At 44.6% G+C, this 23,322-nt stretch overlaps 1 protein-coding gene across 3 annotated transcripts in view; it reads left to right on the top strand.

The window, feature by feature from the left end:
* Positions 1 to 23,322, top strand: part of TMCC2 (transmembrane and coiled-coil domain family 2) — a 155,633-nt gene that overhangs the window by 101,549 nt on the left and 30,762 nt on the right. For all 3 annotated transcript variants that reach the window (XM_040337557.1, XM_040337556.1, XM_040337558.1), the window contains 2 exons: positions 3,167 to 3,430; positions 20,150 to 20,841. In XM_040337557.1, coding sequence (XP_040193491.1) covers positions 3,167 to 3,430; positions 20,150 to 20,841 — 956 coding nt within the window. The remainder of the gene's footprint in view (positions 1 to 3,166; positions 3,431 to 20,149; positions 20,842 to 23,322) is intronic.

Raw genomic sequence — 23,322 nt, 5'->3', positions numbered from 1 at the left:
GATCAACGGCTCTTCCTGTTTACATCGTGATCAGCTATGATTGGACACGGCTGATCATGTGGTAAAGAGCCTCATTCAGAGACTCTTTACCGAGATCGGTGTAGCTGTGTGTCAGACTGACACGCCGCACCACCGATCACCGCAATGCACTCCCCCATGGGCGTGCATCGGCTGTTATCCTGCTGGACGTCATATGACGCCCAGTCAGGATAACTGAACCACCAGCGGCTGTCATTCTGCTATAGGCTGGGCGGGAAGTGGTTAAAGATACCTCATGTACAGTACAGACCAAAAGTTTGGACACACCTTCTCATTCAAAGAGTTTTCTTTATTTTCATGACTATGAAAATTGTAGATTCACACTGAAGGCATCAAAACTATGAATTAACACATGTGGAATTATACATAACAAAAAAGTGTGAAACAACTGAAAATATATTTCATATTCTAGGTTCTTCAAAGTAGCCACCTTTTGCTTTGATTACTGCTTGGCACACTCTTGGCATTCTCTTGATGAGCTTCAAGAGGTAGTCACCTGGCGCAGCACCCCATCACTCTCCTTCTTGGTCAAATAGCCCTTACACAGCCTGGAGGTGTGTTTGGGGTCATTGTCCTGACGGATGGAATAGCATGCCACTGCAAGATGCTGTGGTAGCCATGCTGGTTCAGTATGCCTTCAATTTTGAATAAATCCCCAACAGTGTCACCAGCAAAGCACCCCCACACCATCACACCTCCTCCTCCATGCTTCACGGTGGGAACCAGGCATGTAGAGTCCATCCGTTCACCTTTTCTGCGTCGCACAAAGACACGGAGGTTGGAACCAAAGATCTCAAGTTTGGACTCATCAGACCAAAGCACAGATTTCCACTGGTCTAATGTCCATTCCTTGTGTTCTTTAGCCCAAACAAGTCTCTTCTGCTTGTTGCCTTTCTTTAGCAGTGGTTTCCTAGCAGATATTCTACCATGAAGGCCTGATTCACACAGTCTCCTCTAACAGTTCTAGAGATGTGTCTGCTGCAAAAGGTGGCTACTTTGAAGAACCTAGAATATGAAATATATTTTCAGTTGTTTCACACTTTTTTGTTATGTATAATTCCACATGTGTTAGTTCATAGTTTTGATGCCTTCAGTGTGAATCTACAATTTTCATAGTCATGAAAATAAAGAAAAAACTCTTTGAATGAGAAGTTGTTTTGGTCTGTACTGTATGTATCAATGTTTATTCTACAAATATTGAAAAAACATATGACATTTAAAAAAAAAAAACAATATTGCATGTAAACATTGCAAGTACATAAGATACTATTACATAGCATCACTCTTCATCCCCGTCAAACTTGGGCGATGAAAATGCTTGCTGTAATTCTGCGCATTTTGCGGATCCTTGTTTGCTTCTTTAGATAGCAACAGTTAAGCTCTATACTCTGCATATAAAACAATCATGGACAGAATAATACACACAACTACTAATTTTAAACTTTCTGGAACAGGTAGGTCAGCTCCTCTAAGGATAGTCCACTTTGAGTCCAAGAAAGGAAGTAAGAAGAGCGAAAACCCTCAGTCAGGACTAATGTTTTGTTATGTGTAGGAATGTTTAAAGCGGTTGTAAACCACTGGACAATTTTTGCATCCCATACTAGCACATTATGATAAACTTACCTTAAAACAGAACTCTTCCAGCGCTGAAATGTCAGCGCTGCAGGCACAATCATCTTCACCCGACTTGCTTCTGGGCTCACGGACTCCGGCTCTGTGACTGGCTTGAGCCGCCATTTACGCCATGGTGCACTGAAGAAATGGCATGGGTGGCCGTTCCTTCAGAGCACATGCGTCAGTGATGTCACTGCTGCATGTACACTAAATATCTCCTAAATGGTGCACGTCTAGAAGATATTTACACTACCTATGGCCTTATCTCAGGCTTATCTATAGGTAAAAGCAAAAGATGGAAGTTTACTTCCACTTTAAGTGCCGTCCTGCAACTTGTATGCGCATTTTTTTACATTGTTTGCGTTAGGCTTTTTCCGGCGTAAAGTTACCCCTGCTATATGAGGGGTATATGCGGCGTATCCTATGTTAAGTATAGCCGTCGTTCCCGCGTCGTTCTCTGAATCAGGCGCATAGATACGACGGCCCGCACTCAGAGATACGACGGCGTATCAGGAGATACGCCGTTGTATCTCCTATCTGAATCCGGGCCAGGGAGTTTAGTATACTACTGCTTCTCTTACAGGGAGCTGACATTTTAAATTCAGGGTCTGGTATGAATTTTGAGGGGGACCTCTACACCATTTAAAAAAAAAATTTGACATGAAGGGCCTGGTATGGAATTTGGGGGGACCCCCATGCAATTTTTCTTTTTTTAATTTTGGTTCGGGGTGCCGATTTTTTTTCAATTAATTTTATCTGACCTGACAATTCATTACAGCCGCGAGCAGTTTTACATTTTTTTTCCTTTTAGAAATGTCATTTTTCTGCAGTAACTGTTCTAAACACGGGAAAAATGCGCCACTTTACAGGCATACTATAGACCACCCCTGGTACGAAATTTAAAGGAATATTTCACTTTTATTGTTTCACTTAAAATCACTGCTCCCGAAAAAACGCTAGTTTTTAAAACTTTTTGTTGCATTGATACATGTCCCCTGGAGCAGGACCCGAGTCCCCAAACACTTTTTATGACAATACCAAGCATATAAGCCTTTAAAATTGGCACTTTTGATTTTTCATGTTCGTGTCCCATAGACTTTAACGGTGTTCGAACAAATTTTTTGCTTGTTTGGCAAGTTCTGGTGCGAACCGAACCGGGGGGGGGGGGGAGGGTGTTCGGCCCATCCTTACTTCTCAGCATGTTAGAGCTGGTTGAACATATCCTTAATCTCTCCCGTAAAAGGTTATTATTATTATACAGGATTTATATAGAGGCAAAAGTTTGCACGGTATTTTTCTATACATTAAAAACAAGAGGGTTAGGAGAGCCCTGTTTGTGAGAGCTTAAAATTTAAAAGAGCTAAGTGATATAAATTGCTCAACAGCTCCACACGTGACAATGTACTTGAAGAAAATTATTAATAAATAATTGTTCTAATTACCAAGCCTGAAGTGTAAGTTGTAATCCTTGTTTTTTTTACATCACTCACATGTGTTGTCTTTTTTCCATCAGCAATCTGACAAAGGGGATTTGAGTACACTGAGTCTTCCCCCCAGTGCACTTCATGGAGGCTCCGAAGGAAACATTAGCCTGGAAGTCCCCGAAGGGGCACCAGATCCACAGCGCACTAAAGCAGCCATGGACCATCTACACCAAAAAATCCTTAAGATTACAGAACAGATAAAGATTGAACAAGAGGCCAGGGATGATAATGTGGCAGAGTATCTGAAATTGGCCAATAATGCAGACCGACAACAGGCCTCTCGCATCAAGCAGGTAATACTAACACTTGTGGTACTTAAAAATATTTTTTTTTCTCCAGCTTCTTCCAAGCAGCTTACAGTCATCTCTGTGTTGAATATAGTAGTTTATTTTTATGTCTTACATTTCAACAAGTATGTTGTTGCTACCATTGAATTACCAATACAAATAATTGTGTAGTGTGTTAAAGCCCAGAATTGGAAAAAAAAAAACAGTTGCAGTAGGGCCCCCAAACTGCAAGGGATAAATGTTTGTTTTGACCAGGGGTTACAGTATAGGCATCACTACATACCTCACACCCCCACTCCAGCACTATATTCCTGTATTGTATGTTAAGGAGACCGGAGAGTGCAGCTTTAAGGGAGAAAGCTGTGGGGGACCAGCCATAGCACTGGAGGAAGCCTCCAGAATAAGTTAAGTATTTACTCACTTTAGATGCAGTCGGTGATGTCACTGGTGCATGCGCTCTGAAGGAACGGCATACCCGTGCCTTTCCTTCAGAGCCCTGTCCTGTAAACAGAGACTCCCGCACGCATGCGTGGGAGTGACATCTGCACGGCTCGGCCATTTATACAGCCGATGCCCGCAAACCCGGAAGGAAGACCGGGTGAAGAGGGAAGCGCCCACAGCGGTGAGAGCGCACCACTAGAGGGCTTGGTTTTCAGGTAAGTCTGTCATAATACTAGTATGAGGTGCATACTAGCACATTATGACTTAAACTGCCCAGAGCCCTTTTTTTTTTTTTTTTTTACACAGTAACAGTGGAATTATTTGCTATAAATTCACTGCACCATTATTAAGCCCTACACACTGACTCTTTCATAACTTGCTCTTTTTTGGGTCCCTGTTCACTTGCCATAGTAAAGTGAATAGACAGAATAATCACTTTTTAAAGATCTTCCCCTTCCTTTAAAGATTTCCATCTTTATGCCTTGTTAAGTATTACTATGCTTTCTATTACCTTTCTATAAACCCATGGTTTCTACCTTCTTTCCATGTGCACTGTGAACTGAATTTGTTTTATAGAAATTGTCTAAAATATATGATGTATTACCTTATGGTTTCCATGTAAAGTTGGTTGTCTACAGGAATGTGTGGTGATTTTGTACATATTTTCTTCATTTATTATGGTTTATAATTTTGTGTTTGGTAGAGAAGACCATTCAGTTCACCATCCACCAAAAGAGTTTGTTAACCTAAAAAAAAAAACTAAGATCCTGATCCTTAAAAGTATGTTATACAGCACAGTGCTTGTGCGGTGTAATTTGGCCCCCTGTAACACCTGAAATACCTAGCTGATCCTGCCTGGCTATCCCCTCCCCCCTGTAAACTGACCATAGTGTAACATGGCTGCTGAGTCCTGACACCGTAGTCAGATTACGTGCCTCCGTCACCTGCTGTGTCCTCTGTGCTCTCTCCCCCTTCCCTCCCTGCCTGTCACCTCCATGTCTGTGTCCGCCCCCTCCGCTCTAATTACTACTAATTTCTGATTATGTATGTAATGTCCCCCTGTGACAGTGCTTTATAAAAATAATGCATTATAAACCTTGTTTACAGAGCGCTGATCTGACCGATCGCCTCTTATCTCTCACATGACAGATGTAGCAGGTGGGCCGCCTCTCTCCTCCCCTCCTGACTGACGTCTGGGGGGGGGGGGCACATGCTGCATCTCTCAGGCCGAGAGAGGAGAGAGCGGACCGGTCAGAGCAGCGCTTTGTAAACAAGGTATATACTGCATTATTTTTATAAAGCACAGTCACAGGGGGACATTATATACATAACCAGAGAATATAGTGTAAAGTTACATTGGTGGGTTAACAACCACTTTAAGGGCTTATGCTACCTTGGTTGGTTGGTACATCCTGAGCATCCTTTGCAAAAGTTCCAGCAGATGTCACATGTGGAGAAGCCATGGTTTTTACCCGATTCATATGTCATAAAGTTGATTTCTCTAACGTTCATTGACTGACACATCTCTTCTCATTCTTGCCCATAGGGTTTTATAGCACCACCCTAAAGACAGAAAAAGAACACAGTGCTGCCTATAGGTAGTCCTAGCTGGTATAAACCCCCTCTCTTCCATAGACAAGCCAGGTATTTCTGCCTAGTATTTCAGGAGTGGGGACCTAGTTTCCTACTGGGACCTGTGGTTCCATTGTTTTTTTTTTCCTCTTTCTTTGTTCCAGAGATTTTTCCTGTGGAGATCTTCAATCAACATCTGTACAAACCGACAGGCTGGATAATCTGGATCCAGTAGTCACCCCAGCCTGGTCAGCAAGTGCTCACGGACCTTTAGCTACTCACTGGGTCGGCTGCTACAGTCCCATCCTGAAACAGGCAGCGGGTTAACCGTATCACGAGGGCACATTTGACCGGGCACCTGCTGCTCATCATTTTTTTTGGTTGACATCACTTCCTCATGGCAGGTGTCGGAGCTGGAGGCCTTATCCTGTAATGCCCCGTACACACCATCACTTTATGTGATGAAAAAAAATGACGTTTTTAAAAACGTCACTTTAATTGACCGTGTGTGGGGGAAAACGTTGTTTTATGTCTTCTAAAAAACGACCAAAAAAAATTGAAGCATGCTTCAATTTTATGTGTCGTTTTTCAAAACGTCAACTTTTACTTCACAGAAATTGACCGTGTGTAGCAAAAAACGTTGTTTAAATGACGTTTTTTCACCCGCGCATGCCCAGAAGCTACTTATGCGAAGAAAGGGTATGTGAACCCATGGGTAAAGAATGCTGCACACCCCTGATATATCTTGAGAAAAGAGAAAATTACCCCTAGGGGCTTTGTGCTGCAGCAAGGAATAGAAACGTACCAAAAAATATAAAAAAGTATAAATTTATTTAAATATAATGTTCGAAAAAAGCCCCAAACAGTGGGGACTCAAGATACGAGCTTAGTGAAAAACATAAGTCATACATGGCAAATAAAAACACAAGGTGGAACAAGTACAAACATAGCATAACAGTACTGTAAGTATACAAATACTATGGGCGAAAAACACCCCTACGCGTTTCGACCTTTTAAAAGTAGCGGTCTTCTTCAGGGAGTATTAGTTAGACGCTGCCATAGGTTCTATAAGAAAGGAAATACATACAAAGAGATACATGCAGATAAGTGGAACATAATAACAGAAGAACATAAAGAGGGCCCGCCACCCACAGCCATATAGGTAGATGGCGGGATGTGGGTATCCCTCTTGCAAAAATGGACTAATGTAGAAAATCCCATTGCCACTCACCCAAGACGTCCACTCGAAGGCGTAGACCCGGACCAGATGAACCAATGCCGCACCATCAAACTTCCCGGAGGGGTATCAGAGGGGTGGAAAGAGGGGAGAGGAGCTCCCCTGGGTCAGTGTGGGGAAGGACTCCGAATTCCGGTGCACCAACAAGAGAGGTACCGCCCGGGCCTACGAGAGGTCACCAGATAGCGCGCCAAAAGGCTGCGCCCCGAGGCGGACTGGGGGGGGGAGGAGGGAAAGGGGAGCAGGCAGGAGGGGGGAGGGCAAGCCGAGGCGGGGAAGGGGCACAGGGGGGAGGGGGGGGGCCCCCAACGGAGCCGGGGATGGCGGATCAAGGCCAAGCGGGTGAGGACAAGCACACGTGCCCGGCTGGGTCACAGGGGGGCCCGGCACCACCGTGCAAACCTGGGATGGGTAGGTTGGGGTGCGGTGGAGCGTTCCCCTCCTTAGGTTGCGGTGAAGACCCTGTAAAATAAATACACATGTATGTAAATATGAGTACATGCCAGGCTGAACAAGAAGCCTGATGTATGAACATGGAAGTTACGTGAGCGAGAGAGATGCACAGGGAAGAAAAAGAAATGTGGGAATGAGGGGAAACGATAAAACAGTGATGAGACACAACGTGAAAACAAACCAGAAATAATCAGCGCAGTAAAAATACATAAAACAGAACAAAGGGGGTGTGTGAGTGACTGAGAGAATGACAATAATAGTGCAGTGTGTGGTCTAGTGAAAAAAGTGTGGAAGTGTATGTGAAGGAATGAGGTGGAGCAGCAGTGTGAGGTAGGAATGCAAAAGAAAAATAAAGAGCAACAAGGGGGGAAAAGGAAAAAGATGAGGGGGGAATAAGGGGAATGTTACGGTGAAAAAGAGAGAAATACAAAAACATGCTAATAATAGTAATAAATGTGACTATAAGTGTATAAGTGACCTGTGGTGTGTGTGCATGTGAATGAAACTATAAAACAGGTGAATAAAAGGAGGGTAGGAAGGAGACTGAGAAAAGGGCTAATGTTGAAACACATAAAAAGTGAAGAGATTCCTGTGCTAACTGTGAAGCTCACAGAGATAAGAAGGTCGGATGGTAAAATAGTTAGAGCTGTAGCCTTCCTGTTAAGGAGGAGTGTTGAGGCACCTTTGAAGGAGGTGCTAACGTCTGTTGAAAAGTAACAAAGTAAAAAAGTAAGAAGATACCAAGGTGGATGGCAAATTTGCAGGGAATTGAAAAGAGAGCCCAAGCTCCCACTTACCTTCCTGCAGCCAAAGTCTGTCGTGACCACCAAACACAGTCGCCGTGGGATCTGAGTTTGTCCCAATGAGGCTGGCTGTTTTTATATGGTATGTCTTAACAGGTGGGGGAGTGCACTCCCTCAACACCTGTGGCAACCCCACCCCATGATGCAGTGGGGGGCGGGCCCGGATGGACCCCAGCCGGCCCGGGAACCACACCCACCGCTGAGGCAGGTGTGAGCATCACCGGAAGATCCCCCCCACACACCCCCCCCCATAGGGAAACCCCCCCCCACCCACGAGAACGTCACAAGCAACCCCCCCCACACGGCCCGCCCCACCCACGCCCACCCGCCGCGTACGCAGCAACACAGCGCGCCTGAGCCGCCATGAGGCGGCAAAACGGTGGCCTCCCCGGCGTTCCAGAAGGGACCGTTGGGTCCCCGGTGTACCGACTCCATCCTCCCCGTCCGAGGACGGCATCGCGCAAGCACGCTGGTGGTGAGAGGCGCGCGGTCACGCGAGACGTCGGCGCCATGACGTCATTGCGACCCCGCGCGCACGGCTGGCTGCTAGGGACCTGGGACGCCGCCGGCAGGCGCAGGAGCTCCCCCCAGTGGCCAGCGGGAAGAAGGCCACCAGGGGAAAAGCACAAAAGCCGGGGCCAGCCCGAATATGTGCAGAGTCCCTGCCTGCCGTGAGGCCCAGGGAAGGAAAAAATCTTCTGCTGGCTACCGGACCATGTGCACCCATGAGGCCCCCAGGGGAAGGATGATGATGGAAGGATGCGGATATGGTAACGGTCCAGGCCCGGAATCCGAAAAATGGACGTCCTTGGGGGGTGGCAAAAATCTGAAAAAATACTATTAAAGTATATATTAGATGCAGATTGCTGTGTGATCATATTAAGTAAATGCTCCGCATCAAAAGCAGATGCAAAGTGCATTAGTATCGTATAAAGAATTAATATACCAAATAAACATATTAATATGAAACAAACAAAATAATATATATAAAAAAAAACAGCGGGACATACGAGGCTGATGGTGTCAGTGGGGAGCCTTGTGTGTCCCGCTGTGAACCCGGAATACAGGCTTCCCTGCTGCCTCCTCTCTCCAACACATATGAGAACTCTTTACAGCTGCTGGACGGCTCTACACTGCTCTCTACCACCATACTGAGGATGGACACATGCCACAGATGAGGACTCCTGATTTTATTATGTCTTTTAACACTCAACGATCTTGTAAGTGCTTTTAACCCTTTGTGCACTGTATTAAATTTTGCATACTGCACTCAGAGTTGCTTTTCCTCTAACCAAAGTGCTGCCAGAAGTGCCATCTTATCACTATCATCCCTCTGACCAGCTATCCACCTCCACCAGAGCGCCCTTATCTCCTCTCTGTTTTAGACAGCAAATAACCCTTTTTCATTCACTAAAGCCTTGTACACACGATTGGATTTTCATCGAACAAGTCCCTGGAATTTTGTGCGAAGGGCATTGGCCGTGAACTTAGTATTCATACAGACGGCAGAACTTACACAAAACTACGTGGTTTTTCAGCTCTTTAGCGCCACCCTTTGGGCAGCTTCTGCTAATGTTGTCTTATGGTAAGCATTGGTTTGTACTTTGGATTTTTTCCGATGGACTTGTGTACACACGAGCGGATAATCCGACAGTAACACATTTGTTGAAAAGGAGATCACCGCTCCAGATGAGTGCAATAAGCAATTAGTGTCCTCCTCAAAGACCGTGGGTGCTGGCAATGCATAAGGAAAAAATCAATGAAAGAATTTCATGGACAGCCGCACTCCAAAATAAACCTAAAAAAGGTAGCCTTTATTGTTGTAAAGGGATAAAAAGCACTACAAAGCACAGCACAGCAAGCAGTGGGATAAAAAGCTGACGCGTTTCACACAAAAGTTCAGTGCTTAGTCATAGCTAAAAACACATTTGTTATCGGAAAATCTGACAACAATTGTCCGATGGAGCATACTGTAATGTTGGGGTGTTTTAGCTCAGTGGTAGATGCGTTTTTCCAGAGAGTCCACAGCAGTCAGTTATCACGTCTGAGGGCGTGGCAGCCCATTTTTATTAGAAGGATCCAAATTAAAGTTTATACACAGGATTTCCCACACTGGGGTTCTTCTCCTGTAAACTCAAACAACAGAAAATGCCAAGCCTCCTGGCTCATATGGCTTACTTTGCCTTGCAGTTCCCTGCTAAACCGGCCTAATCCTGGTCTATGCAGGATTCTCCAGCCCTTGGGTTATCTGACTGGGCCGGATTCAGATACCTGAGCGTATCTTTCCTCCGGCGTAACGTATCCGATATTCAGAAAGAACTTGTGCCCTTATTTATTAGCGGCGTAAACGTATGTGTTGCGGCGTAAGGCCGCGTAATTCAAATGGGGATGTTGGGGGCGTGTACTATTTAAATTTGTCTTGACCCCGCGTTTTTTAAGTTTTTTTTTAACTGCATGCGCCCACTGTAAAATATCCCAGTGTGCATTGCGCCAAAGTACCCCGCAAGGACGTATTGGATTCGACGTGAACGTAAATGACATACAGCCGTATTCACGAACGACTTACGCAAACAACGTAAAAATGTCAAAACTCGGCCCGGGAACGATGGCCATACTTAACATTAGCTACGCCTCATATAGCAGGGGTAACTATACGCCGAAAAAAGCCGAACGTAAACGACGTTCTGAATTTGCGTATCTAGCTCATTTGCACATTCCTCGCTTAACTATACGGAAGCGCCACCTAGCGGCCAGCGTGATTATGCAGCCTAAGATACGACGGTGTAAGACACTTACACCAGTCGGATCTTAGGCCTCGTACAGACGAGAGGATTTCCGCTGGAAACGGTCCGACGGACCGTTTCCAGTGGATAAATCCTCTGGCGGATTTTGATCTGATGGCTGTACACACCATCAGATCAAAATCCCCGCGGAATACATCCGCGGTGACGATGACGCAGCGACGTGCGCGACCCTGGAAGGTAAATACTTCCACGCATGCGTCGAATCAATACGACGCATGCGAGGGATGGGATCGGACGGACTTATCCGGTGAGTCTGTACAGACGACCGGATAAGTCCGGCGGACAGGATTCCAGCGGATAGATTTCTTAGCATGCTAAGAAATTTTTATCCGCTGAAAATCCGTCGGCTGGATTTTTATCCGCTGGAAAATGTCCGCTAGGCCGTACACACGACCGGATCTATCTGCTGGAACTGATCCGCGGATAAATCGCAGTGGACAGATTCGGTCGTGTGTACGGGGCCTTAGAGATATCTATGCGTAACTGATTCTCTGAATCAGGCGCATAGATACGACCGACCACACTCAGAGATACGCCGTCATATCTCTTTTCTGAATCTGGCCCACTGTCTCCAGGACTCCCTCCCGCCCCTTTGGATTTGCTAGTCGCTTCGGCTCTCCCAGCCTCCCAGACCCTTCTCTGGTCTTACACAGGGCAGACAGCTTTCCAGACAAGCTGCACACACTCCACCTTCCTCCACTCACTGTTCTTACCAGTCCCTCGTTATATGGGCTGTGTGCACCTGGGCACACACCCCGCTGGCTGTCCACTAGACATGAACACAGAGTTGGAGATCCCATCCCACACAAGTCTCTGAGGGATCTCCAAACTACAGAGCCCCATCTGAAAACAGCAAAACCCGGAGAAAGCTGCCAGAGCAGCTTTCTTCTCTCAAAATAACTGCTCTGTAGCCTTGCAGTCATCTGACATGCAAACTCTGTGTCCTTATTCCATCCTTTTTTATAGTGACAGAGCCTTGTTCTGTCACAATACAAACGGTCGGATTTTCTAACAAAACCCTGCCATCACACATTTGTTGTCAGAAGATTCGATCGTGTGTACGAGGCTTTACACATCTTAAGCCTCATACACACGATCGGATTTTCAAATGTGTGATTGCAGGGTTTTGTCGGATAATCCGACCGTTTGTACGCTCCTTCGGACAATTGTTGTCGGATTATCCAATCATGTGTACACAAGTCCGTCGGAAAAAAATCCAAAGTACAAACACGCATGCTCCGAACCAATACCAACCATAGCACAACATTAGCAGAAGTTGCCCAAAGGGTGGCATTAAAGAGCTGAAAAAACACGTAATTTTGTGTATGTTGGCTAAAAAAGTTCTGCTGCCTGTATGCATACCAAGTTCACGGCCAACACCCTTCGCACAAAATTTGCGCGCACTGTGTGTTGACGTCACATTTTTTTTAGCCTACCTCCATGTTTGGTTAGTAGGCCACACTTCTCCCATACCATTCATTTTGCTTTCTACATCCCAACCTTAACTTTATGGTCCCGGTAGTCCACTTTTGTGCTTGTTCTTTAATTTTTTGCACACTTCTCTGCTTTTCCTTACCCTTTTCCTTTTTTGTGAAATTGTATGATCTTCACCTAATGGATTGGGGGATATTTTCTTGGCACATTTTGGGCCCTTAGTATCAATTGAGCATTGTTTAAATGCCACAGCCTAGCGGAGTATTGTTGCTGACCATGTCCTTCCCCTTATGACTACAGTGTACCCATCTTCTGATGGCTACTTCCAGCAGTTTAATGCACCATGTCACAAAGCTCAAACCACCTCAAACTGGTTTCTTGAACATGACAACGAGTTCACTGTACTTCAATGACCTTCACAGTCACCAGACCAATGGAGCACCTTTGGGATGTGGTGGAACAGGAGATTTGCATCATGGATGTGCAGCTGACAAATGTGCAGCAACTTGGTTATGCTATCATGTCAATATGGACCAAAATCTCTGAGGAATGCTTCGAACACCTTGTTGAATCTATGCCACAAAGAATTAAGGCAGTTCTGAAAGCAAAAGGGGGTTCAACCCGGTACTAGCAAAGTGTACCTAATAAAGTGGCCAGTGAGAGTATATCTTTACTTGGTCCCTACTAAGGATGAGCTCAGGCGTGTTCGCAACCCACACGTGCAGCGCCTGCCAGGAAGTTGGCACTGCACAGCGCTAATCACAGGCAGTGAGACATTTCTCGATCTCTGCACATGCGGGTTGCGAACATGCCTGAGCTCATCCTTAGTCCCTACTACAAGGACTGACTGACCAAGGACATTGCAAAAGTAAGAAAATAGTACTATAAACTGGGATACTAGTGTAAGGTCTTGTACACACGATCAGTCCAATCCGATGAAAACGGACTGAAGGACCGTTTCATCAGTCCAAACTGACCGTGTGTGGGCCCCATCAGTCCGTCATCCTTCGGTCGCAAAATTGAGAACTTGCTTTAAAATTGATCCGATGGACACCTAACCGATTGGTCCAAACCGACGGTTAGTATGCAAAAGCATCGGTTCCAAACCCGCGCATGCTCAGAATCAAGTCGACGCATGCTTGGAAGCATTGAAGTTTTTTTCAGCACATGGCTGTGTTTTACGTCACCGCGTTGGACTAGATCGGTTTTTGAACCAATGGTGTGTAGGCACATCAGACCATCAGCCTTCGGTCCGTTCTCATCGGATGGACTGATCGTGTGTACAGGGCCTAAGGGTCCAGGAGATCACAGCCTGTATGGTCTTTCTTTAAATCCAGCCTTGGCGTCAAACCCTCCTTTTTTCTTCTAATGTGCAATATATTTGAAGCTTTATTAAACCACAGTCAATTTGCAAAACAGAAAGTGCACATAAATAGGGTGGATACAAAATGTAAGCAATGCCTTTTTTTTTAAGTCAGGGATGGCAAACCAGTGAAGATAAGCCAGACTGCCCATACTAGAGGTCAGCAGGCACTTCCATTGGCAACAAAAGAAAAGGATACAAAAAAGAAAGGGGAGGGGAGAAACGATATTATGTTTCAGGGTTGTGTTTTGGTCACCTTGTTTTAAGGTACTTTGTGAGGGTATCATTTTATATTCCACTTCTAACGACCCCAAACACACCTCCAAGACAACCACTGCCTTGCTAAAGAAGCTGAGGGTAAAGGTGATGGACTGACCAAGCGTGTCTCCAGACATAAACCTGTAACAGGCGCCGTCGCGCCACCTCTCTTTTGTAAAACAAATTGCGTTGCATGTTGGAACGCATATGGCGCATGATATGATGTAGAGAACCCCCAAACTCCTGTTGCTAGGAGTGACGCCTGGGGTCCCTTACTGATAATCACCTGCATGTAGCGGTGTATTGGGATATTGACCTTGAACTATAATTTTAAATGCTAAGCTTTGGTCGCATGTTGTAATGCGTCCATGCTTAGTAGCTCAACGCCTTTCTTTATGTGACACAGAGATGATAGATAAATCCCCCAAACTCCTGTTGCGAGGAGTGACGCCTAGGGCCTAATATTGAGTTGTCGCATAGAGAATCGCATCAAATCCTTGCTAACCGCAGTTGTGGTTCACTCCGTTCACCACTGCTGTTACAAAACCCTATTAAGCATCTGTGGGGCATCCTCAAATGGAAGGTGGAGCGCAAGGTCTCTGACATCCACCAGCTCCGTGATGTCGTCATGGAGGAGTGGATGAAGACTCCAGTGACAACCTGTGAAGCTCTGGTGAACTGCATGCCCCAGATGGTTAAGGCAGTGCTGAAAAATAATGCTATAGTCCAGATAAATATAGAACTACCAATGTAGGAGCTTATACGTTTCCTATTTGGCCAGGGGGCAGGTGGTTGATAAAGGTGTCTACAGTCATCCACAGCTTTTATTAATTACCCAATTTTAATGTAAGTGTCTGTCAGCGTTACTTGTTTAGCAAATTGAGCTGTGACCCTACAGTTTCTACTTTGGGGCAGGACTTTGTTCTAAAGTTGAAAAGTTAAGCCCTTAGTGCAAAGTGAAACCTTTAAAAACACAGATATAGACTTAACTTCAAAAGCTTTATGCAGTATTCTGGTGGGATCTACAGATATCATATTTTGAGAATCAAACAATGCAATAAAAGTTACTGCGTAAGAGCAGACATTGCAAGGTACCCACTATTAGCTTTGGTAATAGCGGGTACCTTGATGACCACAACTGACCTAGATGACTGTGAAACGGGATCCAGATGGTAGCAAGTTAAAGGTTGTCCGATAAAATCTGGGTCTCAATTGAACAAGCTGAAGTTAGAAGCTGATTGGCTACCATGCACAGCTTTACCAGATGTTGCACTCTCCAGTTTTAGTAAAACAACCCCATTATTTTTAGAGACACTGCTTAACCACTTGCCGCCCGCCAATGACAAATTGACGTCGGCAAAGTGGTTGTAGAATCCTGACTGGACGTCCTCAGGATTCTGAGCCGCTGCGCCCCCGGGGGCGCGCATCGCGGCGATCGTTGTTGCAGGGTGTCAGTCTGACACCCCGCAACACCGATCAAGGTAAAGAGTCTCTCACGGAGACTCTTTACCACGTGATCAGCCGTGTCCAATCACGGCTAATCACGATGTAAATAGGAAAAGCCGGTAATCAGCTTTTCCTCACTCGCGTCTGTCAGACGCGAGTAGAGGAGAGCCGATCGGCTGCTCCTGTAACAGGGGGGGTTTGTGCTGATCGATTATCAGCACAGCCCCCCCAAGGATGCCCACTGGACCATCAGGGATGCCCACTGGACCACCAGGGATGACCATATAGACCAGGGATAAAAAAAAAAAAGGATGCCACCCTAGACCACCAGGGATGAGGAGGACACAAAAAATGGATGCCAATCAGTGCCGCAATGGATGCCAATCAGTGCCCACAATGGGCATCACTGATTGGCAGGCACTGATTGGCATCCATTAGTACAACACATACAATAGTGCCCATCTATGCCCATCCGTGCCACCTATCAGTGCCCATCCATGCCGCCTATCAGTGCCTGTCCGTGCCGCCTATCCGTGCCCGTCCGTGCCGCCTATCCGTGCCCAGCAATGCTGCCTATCTGTGCCGCCCAACCGTGCCGCCCATCCATGCCGCCTATCTGTGCCGCCTATCAGTGCCCATCCGTGCCGCCCATCAGTGACGCATATTAGTGCCCATCAAATTTTTCTAAATTTTCGGTCATTTTAAAAAAAAAATTGCAGAAAATAAATATCCCAGAGGTGATCAAATACCACCAAAAGAAAGCTCTATTTGTGGGTACAAAATGATAAAAATTTAGTTTGGGTACAGTGTAGCATAACCGCGCAATTGTCATTCAAAGTGAAACAGCGCTGAAAGCTAAAAACTGCCCTGTATGGAAGTGGTTAACCACTTAAGACCCAGACCATTATGCAGGTTAAGGACCTTGCCCCTTTTTACGATTCGACACTGCGTCGCTTTAACTGACAATTGTGCGGTCGTGCAACGTGGCTCCCAAACAAAATTGGCGTCCTTTTTTTCCCCACAAATAGAGCTTTCTTTTAGTGGTATTAGATCACCTCTGCGCTTATTATATTTTTTGCGCTATAAACCTAAATACCTTTTGCTATAATAAATATCCCCCAAAAATATATATAAAAAAAAATGTTTCCCTCAGTTTAGGCCGATACGTATTCTTCTACCTATTTTTGGTAAATCGCAATAAACGTTCATCGATTGGTTTGCGCAAAATGTATAGCGTTTACAAAATAGGGGATAGTTTTATTGCATTTTTATTAATATATATTTTTTTTACTACTAATGGTGGCGATCAGCGATTTTTTTCGTGACTGCGACATTATGGCGGACACATCGGACAATTTTGACACATTTTTGGGACCATTGTCATTTTCACAGCAAAAAGTGCTATAAAAATGCATTGTTTACTGTGAAAATGACAATTACAGTTTGGGAGTTAACCACTGTAGGGGTTAAGTGTGACCTCATATGTGTTTCTAACTGTAGGGGAGCGGGGCTGGACGTGTGACGTCATTGATCGTCTTTCCCTATATCAGGCAACAGACGATCAATGACACTGCCACAACGAAGAACAGGGAAGGTGTGTTTACACACACCTCTCCCCGTTCTTCAGCTCCGGTGACTGATCGCAGGACACCGGCGGCGATCGGGTCCGCAGGTCCCGCGGGCGCGGTCACGGAGCTTCGGAACGGGTCGCGAGCGTGCCACCGTCAGGGTGCTCGCGGCCCCGCGGCTGGGCTTAAAGAGACACGTACAGGTACGTGATTGTGCCCAGCCGTGCCATTCTGCCAACGTATATCGGCGTGAAGGGGTCCTTAAGTGGTTAAAGGTGGCTTTAACCACTTGGTTACTGGCCCATAGTCAAAAGACGTCCTGTTTTTAAAGATGGATATCTCAGTAACGGCAGCAGCTGCTGCCACAACTGAGGTATCCATCTTTAGTGCCGACGGTCCTGTACACGATAACGGCGGTCTCCGCGGCGAATTCGCCGCGAGATCGCCGTTATCGGTGGCGGGAGAGGGCCCCCCCCCCCCTCCCGCCGCTGTAACGCGCCCTCCGCCACTTACCGGAGCCGTCGGTAGCGACGGAGGGGATCGCGACCATCCGGCAGCTGAGCGGGGACGAGACTGAAGGAAAAAATCTCCTTCGCCCGTCCCCCATAGCTCTGCTGGGCGGAAGTGACGTCAAAACGTCAGTCCCGCCCAGCCTCTTAAAGAGACATTTTTTTTTTTGTCATTTGAAAAAATGACATTTCCAAAAAAAAATTTTGTTTTTGCATTTAAGCCCAAATATGAGATCTGAGGTCTTTTTGACCCCAGATCTCATATTTAAGAGGACCTGTCATGCTTTTTTCTATTACAAGGGATGTTTACATTCCTTGTAATAGGAATAAAAGTGATAATGTTTTTATTTTTTTTTATTTCAGTGTTAAAAATTGTAAAATAACTAAAAATAAATGCGAAAAGCAAAAAAAAATTTTTTTAAAGCGCCCCGTCCCGACGAGCTCGCGCGTAGAATCGAACGTATACGCGAGTAGCGCCGACATATGAAAACGGTATTCAAACCACACAAGTTAGGTATCGCCGCGATCGTTAGAGCGAGAGCAATAATTTTAGCCTTAGGCCTACTCTGTAACTCAAAAAATGCAACCTGTAGAATTTTTTAAACGTCGCCTATCAAGATTTTTAAGGGTAAAAGTTTGACGCCATGCCACGAGCGGGCGCAATTTTTAAGCGTGACATGTTGGGTATCATTTTACTCGGCGTAACATTATCTTTCACAATATATAAAAAAATTGGGCCAAATTTATTGTTGTGTTATTTTTTAATTTAAAAAAGTGAATTTTTTCCAAAAAAAGTGCGCTTGTAAGACCGCTGCGCAAATACGGTGTGACAAAAAGTATTGCAATGACTGCCATTTTATTCTCTAGGGTGTTAGAAAAAAAATATATATATAATGTTTGGGGGTTTTAAGTAATATTCTAGCAAAAAAAAACTGTTTTAGTCTCGTAAACACTGAATCTGAAAAACAGGCTCGGTAACGAAGTGGTTAAAAATGTCCAGGTTACAGGAACACAGGTTAGGAATATATAATAAAGTCAAATCTTGTTACAAAATCATTAGACACAGGGGTTTTTAAGAACACCTCTAGAGTACATTTGATCACAATTAAACCTATGAGTAGCATTTCAAATAATTTACTATAATTTATTTTATATTTGGTGCACATGCCCCTGCCAGAGCACTACGATCAGAGCTCTCTGCCATTGGCTGAGAGCGCTGATTGAGAGCCGGTCGGCTGATGGTTTTCCAGCATGCACGTCCGACAGAAATCTTTGTACAGATTTCTTTCTTTTTGAAAACGTAATAAAAATGATTGAAATAGAATAGTTTTTGAAAACAGTACCTTAGACAGATTCAATTTTTTTGCAAGCTATTTGAGTATAAATGATTAAGATGATTTTAATCAACTTATTTTACAAACCAATGCTGGTGGAAATAGTCCATGCCACACACTTCAGGTGTCATATAAATTACATTTACATTGCTATAGTGTGTGATAATACAAAGATAGAAAGAAGGTTCATGTGTGATAATGTGTGAAAATATTCACCAGTGTGTTAGTAGCACCTACAGGTTTTCCCTGATGTGATGTTAACACTAAATTCTTAACAAGTCTTCACTCTGAAAGTTAGATGTTAACACAGCTTTATCTTTTCTCACTATGAGAAGTGCCAGTATTGGTTAGGAGCTGCTGGATTTAAAGGAGAATTCCACCTTTTGCAAAAATGTATATACTTTCTTTGCATTTAAACCTGCAAAGCATTGCAATTGCTGTCGGCGAATCGCGGGTGTGATGCTATGGCTCCTGTAGATTCTTCTTCCGGTCCCTAGTGCGTACTTCAGCAATGGAGCTTGAGGACGTATTAGTGGACTTCAATTGTGGTGATGCCACTGCACCTGTACTCCAATGAGAACTACAGTGCCTCTGCTGCAGTAGAAGATGGGACTTGTAGCTTTTTTATTCACTGATTCCTGTTAATGAATGACGTCGCTGTTCACAACTGTGCCAATTTGAAATATCACAGGAGCCAGCAGGGAAAAGAACCTTGTCAGTTTGGGGGGCCGATTTAGGGGTGGTTGCTGTGCACTCTGACCATGATTCATATTACATTAAATGTAACATGAAACATTGTCTGAAAAGTAGAGTTAGCTTTTAAAAATATACTTTAAGAAAAAATCAATATGTGTAATATGTAAAAGTCAATAGCATCCTCAAATCCCTTTTAAGAGGAAGTAAACCCTCTGAAACTTTTCCCTAAAACAAAAACCCTGCAAGAGAAAGGCAGGCATAATGAGCTAGTATGCATAGCATACTAGTTCATTATGAATTACTTTCCTAAGATCAAAGCCCCCGCAGCGACCCTTGTTCCTCTTCTCTGCCACCACTATTAAACCCGGAGTGACTTCCAGGAATCGCTGCTCTGGCGCTGTGACTGGCCAGAGCAGCGAAGACATCACTCCTGCGCATGCACGTCGAAGCCGCCAGGGATGGCATGGTCCCATTTATTAACGGCACGCTCATTGCGCCTGCGCCGTTGTCTACAGCACACATGCGCGGTAGACATCGGTGCAGGCTTTTCTGCAAATACCTCCTTAACCGTGTAGGTTAAGGAGATATTTCTTGCACCTACAGGTAAGCCTTAATCTAGGCTTACCTGTAGGGCCAAGTGGTCTGTAATCTTGTTCTATTTGGGGCACATGTATGTAGAATGTAATATCCACATACTCCATATCCATTAATGGTTTTATATTTCAGAAGTGGATGAACATTGAAATGCAATATAAAAGATGGTGTTTTTCTTACATTTTGTATTTCTTTTTTTTCCAATTACAACAGGTGTTTGAGAAGAAGAACCAGAAATCTGCACAAACAATTGCCCAGTTACACAAAAAATTGGAACATTATCATAAGAAACTGAAGGAGATTGAACAAAATGGTATATCACGACAGCCAAAAGATGTCTTGAGGGACATGCAGCAAGGACTAAAAGATGTGGGAGCCAACGTGCGGGCAGGCATTAGTGGCTTTGGTGGAGGCGTAGTAGAAGGTGTTAAGGGGGGGCTTTCTGGCCTGTCACAAGTCACGCACACAGCAGTGGTGTCAAAGCCCAGAGAGTTTGCTAGCCTTATTCGCAACAAATTTGGCAGTGCTGACAACATTCCCCATCTAAAAGATGGCATAGAAGAAGACAGTGAGACACAAGGGGGTGCAAGAGCACTGAGTGGCAGTGCAACTTTGGCACCAAGTCCCAAGTATGGGAGTGATGATGAATGCTCTAGTGCTACCTCAGGCTCAGCTGGAGGAGGAAGTAATTCTGGGGCTGGACCTGCAGGACCTGGTAGCCCAAGATCTAACACTCTAGATGGACATCACCATGGGCACCATGGGGGCTTTGATGCCATTCTTGAGGAACTCTGTGAAATCAAGGATGGGCAGAGTCATCTTGAGGATTCAATAGATGACCTAAAATCACAACTGCAGCGAGACTACAGCTACATGACACAGTGTCTCCAAGAAGAGCGCTACAGGTTAGTATTGTAAATTAAGCATATATTTTAGTTGGCAATGTATGATGCAAATTTTACAACTACAGTAATATGCCAGCTCCCTGTAATGCATGAAAGCATTTAAATTGATAAGTGTACCAAACTGCTTTCACAAATTGTTTAAAACATCACAGCAAATAATCAGATTCTAGTAGATTTGTAGACCTTGCTCTATAGTTGAGCTACACACACACTCACTCATAACACTAAATCTGTGCAATAAGCATCTTATCTTTAGTTTTATCTCTGTCTTATATTACTGTCTGTAGCACCAACTATGTATGCAGATGGAATTGAAATTGAAATTAAACTGACAGCTTTTCACTCAGAGCTACAGCCATGTTCACACCCCTCCAGCCTGTCTATTGTTTGTATGTTAAGTATGTGTAGGGAGGTGAAGCCTCCATCAATCAACATGTAATATCCCCCCCCCCCCATTGTGTTTAGCTGTATAGTGGGCATGGAGGAGAAGCGAGGGAGTGGGCTGTCATTTATTCGTACTATATATGTCTACATGTGTGACTCTATCCCTGATGCCCAACATGCAGCCCGCCGGCCATATGTGTGCGACCCTCAGGCTATTGGACACAAGGAAGCGCAGCGGGGAGCCAGGTGCTGGAATGCGCTTTATGTGAGAAAGACTGTACAATTATTATTATACAGGATTTATATAGCGCCAACAGTTTGCGCAGCGCTTTACATCAGGGAAGACAGTACAGTCACAATACAAATCAATACAGGAGGGATCAGAGGGCCCTGCTCGTTAGAGCTTACAATCTAGAAGGGAACTATGGGCAGAGTTATCTTTGCCCACAGTACAAGTAAAATCCCAGCCTCGGGGGAGCGCCATGGGAGTGTGTGATGGGGGTTAACTTTCATTGCCAGTCCACAATACAGAGGAAGAAGGGGGGATTAACTTTCACTGCCAGTCCACAATTCAGGTGGAGGAGGGGGTTAACGTTCACTGCCAGTCCACAATACAGGGGGAGAAGATAGTTAAAGTGTTTGTTACCCCCCCCCCCCCCAAAAAAAAAGGAGTTACACTGCTACTGACCAACAATGTGGGGGGGTTTGATTGTACTGGCACCAGGGGCGATATTGTTGCACTCACTGACACCAGTGTTGGGTGTTATTATTGCACTCACTGACACCAATGTTGAGAGCTATTATTGCATCCACTGACACCAATGCTGGAAGTTTTTGTACTCCAACTTCAGTGTGCATTGTGATACACTTAAAAAAATGCAACAAAAGAGTTTTAAGCAACAGGCAGTATGTTGTAGGCGCAAGGGCAGAGTCTCTCAATGTGGGACAACTATTAAATGCAAATGCAAGTAAATAGTTAATAAAATTAACTAAATGTTCAAGAAGTCCAAACACTAGGCCAGGAGCTGTAACTGGCTCTTGAGGTCAGGAGAGATAAGAACAAAGAGGAGAGAAGCACCATACACACAGGAAGAATGTCAGGAGACATTTATTGGTACAAAAAATTATGGCTGACACTCTGGCCGTGTGGGAGTTCACCGCTCAAAGGTACTTACCTCTCCTACGATCAGATGTCTCCGCAGTTGAACAGGGTGCTGACTCTATTTGCAACAGAGATAATTAAAAAAAGAAAAAGCTGGATAGCTGCCCTCCAAATGTTCACCTTTTATTGTAAAGTAAAATCAAAGTATCAAAAATTGGTACAGACTAACTACACTGCCGCTGACATGTTTCGCACCAGACACGGTGCTTAGTCATAGCTGGAGTGCTGTATATACATACAGATATCTATATATACACCTGAGTAATGAAACAGATATACAACACATGTGTATCACAAACCATATAATAGAAAACATCTGTGAAAATTTAGAGTCAAAAATTAAACCATTAGGCAGATGAAGAACACCTCTTGCTGGAGATTCCACAAATCCTAAATTATAAAATAATAAAGAACATAAATAATCCCACAAGGAAAAGAAACACTGGTGCAACCTAAAAAGACATGACACATAAGAAATAATAATACCGTATGTGATAAAAACTTTCATGCATCAACAAATATACAATAGGGGAAAAAACCAAAACGCTCATCCCTGAGTATAGATGCTAGTGCATATGGCTCAAATTAATTTGATCCGCAGAAAGATGATATAGACCCTTCTCAATATTAATTCATAACCATATTATCATACAATAACAACATTTAGGAAAAGAAGGGCAGAAAAATAAAACATATATGAGCCAAGCAGAACTAGGATGGAATAAATTGGCGCACAGCGGACAACCATGGCCCCCCACCAAGAGGCATCATAAGAATAAAAATAGGGATAAACATAGGTGACCATACCAGGATGGTATGAGCATGGCTGAGCCATGACTAATCACTAACGTAGTGCGAAACATGTTGGCTGTCCCTTTCTGTGGCTGTGTCTTGCTGTGTATGCTCACTTTTATCGAATAAAGACAACTTTCCGA

This window comes from Rana temporaria, chromosome 2, assembly GCF_905171775.1.
Source record: "Rana temporaria chromosome 2, aRanTem1.1, whole genome shotgun sequence".
In the NCBI taxonomy this organism is placed as follows: Eukaryota; Metazoa; Chordata; class Amphibia; order Anura; family Ranidae; genus Rana; species Rana temporaria.
Note: the sequence above shows the minus strand (reverse complement) of the source record. Positions and strands in the feature narration are given on the sequence as shown.